This window comes from Vicugna pacos, chromosome 16 (genome assembly GCF_048564905.1).
Source record: "Vicugna pacos chromosome 16, VicPac4, whole genome shotgun sequence".
Lineage (NCBI taxonomy): Eukaryota > Metazoa > Chordata > Mammalia > Artiodactyla > Camelidae > Vicugna > Vicugna pacos.
In genome coordinates, this window is record NC_133002.1 from 36,150,706 (window position 1) to 36,154,109 (window position 3,404).

The window sequence follows — 3,404 nt, forward strand, 5'->3', positions numbered from 1 at the left end:
GAAGGACTTGGAAAGCTTTGGAGAAGTGGTGAATTATCCAGGCACTTTCTCAAATCCCATTTCTCTGGAAGGAAGAACAGATTCGGGAGGCCAACCTACTTGCTTCATTTTCAAACACGGTCAAAATTGAAGAGCTGGGACTGGGGACTTCTGAGACCATTGGGTACACACTAGGGGGTGGACAGGGAGGGAGGGAGAGGTACTCTCCATCGTTATCCACCCTGCCTAGCTGTCGTCTTCTTAGAAAAATGCTAAATGGGCAATGTAATCACAGGGGTGAATCTGCTATTTCTTGTCTCCTCTACCCTCACTGGGATGGAGATGGGCTTTGGAAACAAAAGGGAATCCAGAGGACACTGTCCTGCCACTTGTCTCCTTCCACATTTATTCATGATCAGCTCAATCCATGAAAGCGGTTTCTAAAGTGCTCTACAGAGCTCTAGATAGAAAATATGAGACTAATTATCATGGCAACTGGTACTGGTTATGGTGATTATTGCCACTGCCAGGATGAATGATTATGACTAGGACAGGTCCTTCAGGTGATGTTACCTGGTTGGACTGGACTGTATCTCTGGGCCTCCCTGGCTCTCTGGGACATATGGAGTACTCGGGCTGTCCAGGAGCAGCCCAGGAGTGTTGATCTGGGAAATGTATCACCTCTGGGAGCCTCTTATCAGAGTCCTGGGCCCCAGCTTGGCCCTGGCAGGCTCCTAGTCTCCCGAGGATACCCCCACTTCCCCCTCCCTTCCAGCCTGGGTGTCCCTCACAGAGTAGCGCTTGTCTTGACCTTGGCCAGGACCTTCTTCTCCTTGACCCTGCGGTTCTGAAACCAGATGGTAATCTGGCGCTCAGAGAGACTGGTGGCCGCCGAGATCTTGCGCCTCTTGTCCTTGGTGATGAACTTGTTAGCGGAATACTCACGCTCCAGCTCACGCAGCTGCCCCTTGCTGTAGGGAATGCGTTTCTTGCGGCCGCGGCGAAAGGCGCAGCCATCTGGAGGGTGCTGCGTGCTTGAGTCTGCGCAGCAGGAGAGGCAGGGAGAGAAAGACATGCTCAGATCACCGCCTGGTGCAGACCCAGGTGCAGACCCAGGCCCCACAAGTGAAGTCATCCCATAGAAGCACCCAGGCCACCCTACAGGCATTCGTGCACTCCCATTCCCCCAAAGCACAGGAGGACATCTCAGCATCCAGATGGCTCTCCGATCACCCCTCAGCCTTGGAAAGAGGAGGTTTCTGCAGGCCACCTTTACTCATCACTGCCCTCACACCTGCAAGTCTGCAAACACACCCATCTCACGGAGCCAGACCTTTGCCCACGGTCAACACACATCCACCCTCATGAGCATTTTCCAGCTCTTGGCCACCCATAGATTCTACAGGCAATTTCTGTATAGGAAGGAACACATTTCTGCCTCCACTCCCGACACACACACACACACACACACATGCACACACACATGCACCAATGTATACACCAAAGTCATGGCTGCAAAAAATCTAAACTTCCCTTTGGAAAGTGAAAAACTCATCTGAGAGAAAGTGAGATGTTGCATTCTTTACACAGCATCCAATATCTCTGTTTCCACCCACCCTACTCCACCCCCCACACTAAAGGAATTGAGAGTTATTTAACCCTTTTGTAGAATTAAACTGGGATCCCACTGGGCAGGGACACCATGAGCCCCAGACAACAGCTAAGAGAGCCAAACACTCTGATATGTTGAAAGACTGGTTCCAAGGTCTCCTGTGGAGGTCAGGGGGCCAGGTGGGCCTCAGGCTTCAGACAGCACCCAGCACTGACCCTCTGGGGCCTCCACCCAGGCTCTCTAACTGCCTAGACTCCTTCAGAATCCTAAAAGCCAACCAAGGAGAACCAAGTTCCTCCTCACCAGCCCCAAATTTCCTTCCACCTCCTCCCAGGCAAGTGCCAGCACAGCCTACAACCCAACGCTTGGCGCCAAAGGGATCCAGAGTAGTGGGCAGTTTACCTGCGAATGCTGCCTTCCAGAAGTGACCCGGTGGGTTCTGCTCTCCCTGGCAACACATCTGGCTGTTCCAGCCACCAGTAATGGCCCAGGGCTGGTAACTGTCCACAGGCAGCAGGGAGTCGTGGCGAGGCTCCCCAGGGCCGCCCAGGGTCTGTACCACCGACATATCCAAGTAACTGGCCATAGGCTGGTAGGGTCCCGGGTACCCCGGATAGAAGGCAAACTCGGTAGGACGGCTGGCGTACTCCTCCCCGGAGGCGGGAGTCTCCGCAGGGTAGGCGGCCAGGCTGGCCCCCTGGGCACAGGGTTTCAGCGAGCTCCGGGACACTCGGCAGGAGTAGTACCCGCCTCCAAAGTAGCCGTAAGGCACCGGAGCTGGGGGCGGCCCCTGGGGCACCCCGGGGCATGGGTGGCACTGCTTTGGCGGTTCCGCGGAGCCTGGCAGATCCAGGGGGGCGTAGTTGACAGCGGGCATCAGCGTGGGCGCCGCCGCTGGGTGGCTGGTCAGTGGGGAGTGGACGACGAGATTCCGACTCGCTCCCGTTCCCAGCAAGCCTTCGATCTCCTTGACCCCGTCCAAGGTGGCATAACTGCCGGGTTCCATCGGGCCGAGGGTCGGTTCATGGGGTGCTGGGGGTGGGGGATACAGGGGGCAGCCAGCTCGCTCTCCCCACCCAGGCCCCGGGAATCCAAAGCGTTTTAAATCGCTCCCAGCTCGCTCGGCGCCTGCATTCGCTCAGCCCGGCCGTCCTGACGCAGGAGACGCAGGTGCCCGGGCACGCGCGCTGATTGGCTGCGGCCTGGCGGAGAGAAGCTAGTAAAATCTTCATGGCAGAAATTGCAAAAATACTTTCTCTCTCTCTCTCTCTCCCCCTCTCTCCCCCTCTCTCTCCTCCTCTCTCCCCCTCTCTCCCTCCCTCTCCCTCCCTCTCCCTACTCTCTCTCTCTCCCTCCCTCTCTCTTTCTCTCTCCCCCCACCCCCCGCCTTTCTCTCTCCTCCCCTCCCCCCTCCCGACTCCCCTTCTCCCTCCCTCCCTCCCTCCCTCCCTCCCTCTCTGTCTTTTATTGCATTTGAAAAACAAGAGAAAAGAGGTATCCTTTTCCTGCTTTCCAGTTTGGAGCAACCCAGCTAGGTCGGGGGGAGGGGAGTAGTGGGAGGCGGGAGAGGGGACATGGAGCCGGCCCCACCTCAGCCGCCTAGTTGCCTCCTCTCCCTCCCTAGCTCTGTCTCCTGTGCTTTGGCAGGTTTAACGAGAGAATAAAAAGCTCTCCCTATAAAGTGTCCATCTCTGGTGGGGGGAAGGGGAGTCGGGGGTGGGGCTGCCCCCCCCCCCGGGCCTGAAAGGGGAACCTGGGAATGAGCCTGAGCCAGAAGAGGCTGGGAAATAGGAATTAAAGGGTATTTCTGGAA

General features: G+C 56.8%; 1 protein-coding gene across 1 annotated transcript; it reads right to left on the reverse strand.

The window, feature by feature from the left end:
• Positions 1 to 374: 374 nt before the first annotated feature.
• On the reverse strand, positions 375 to 2,692 carry HOXB13 (homeobox B13). The gene is made up of 2 exons (XM_006214189.4): positions 1,994 to 2,692; positions 375 to 1,020 (listed from the first exon to the last, which is right to left on the reverse strand). Exons 1-2 carry the CDS (start codon positions 2,595 to 2,597, stop codon positions 767 to 769), a joined length of 858 nt encoding a protein of 285 aa, XP_006214251.1. The 5' UTR covers positions 2,598 to 2,692; the 3' UTR covers positions 375 to 766.
• Between the last annotated feature and the right edge of the window lie 712 nt (positions 2,693 to 3,404).

Coding starts and splice junctions, on each gene's coding strand:
- HOXB13 (XM_006214189.4), bottom strand. CDS start 2,597: ATGGAACCCGGCAGTTATGCCACCTTGGACGGGGTCAAGGAGATCGAA. Junction 1,021..1,993: donor CTGGAAGGCAGCATTCGCAG/GTAAACTGCCCA, acceptor CCTGCTGCGCAG/ACTCAAGCACGCAGCACCCT.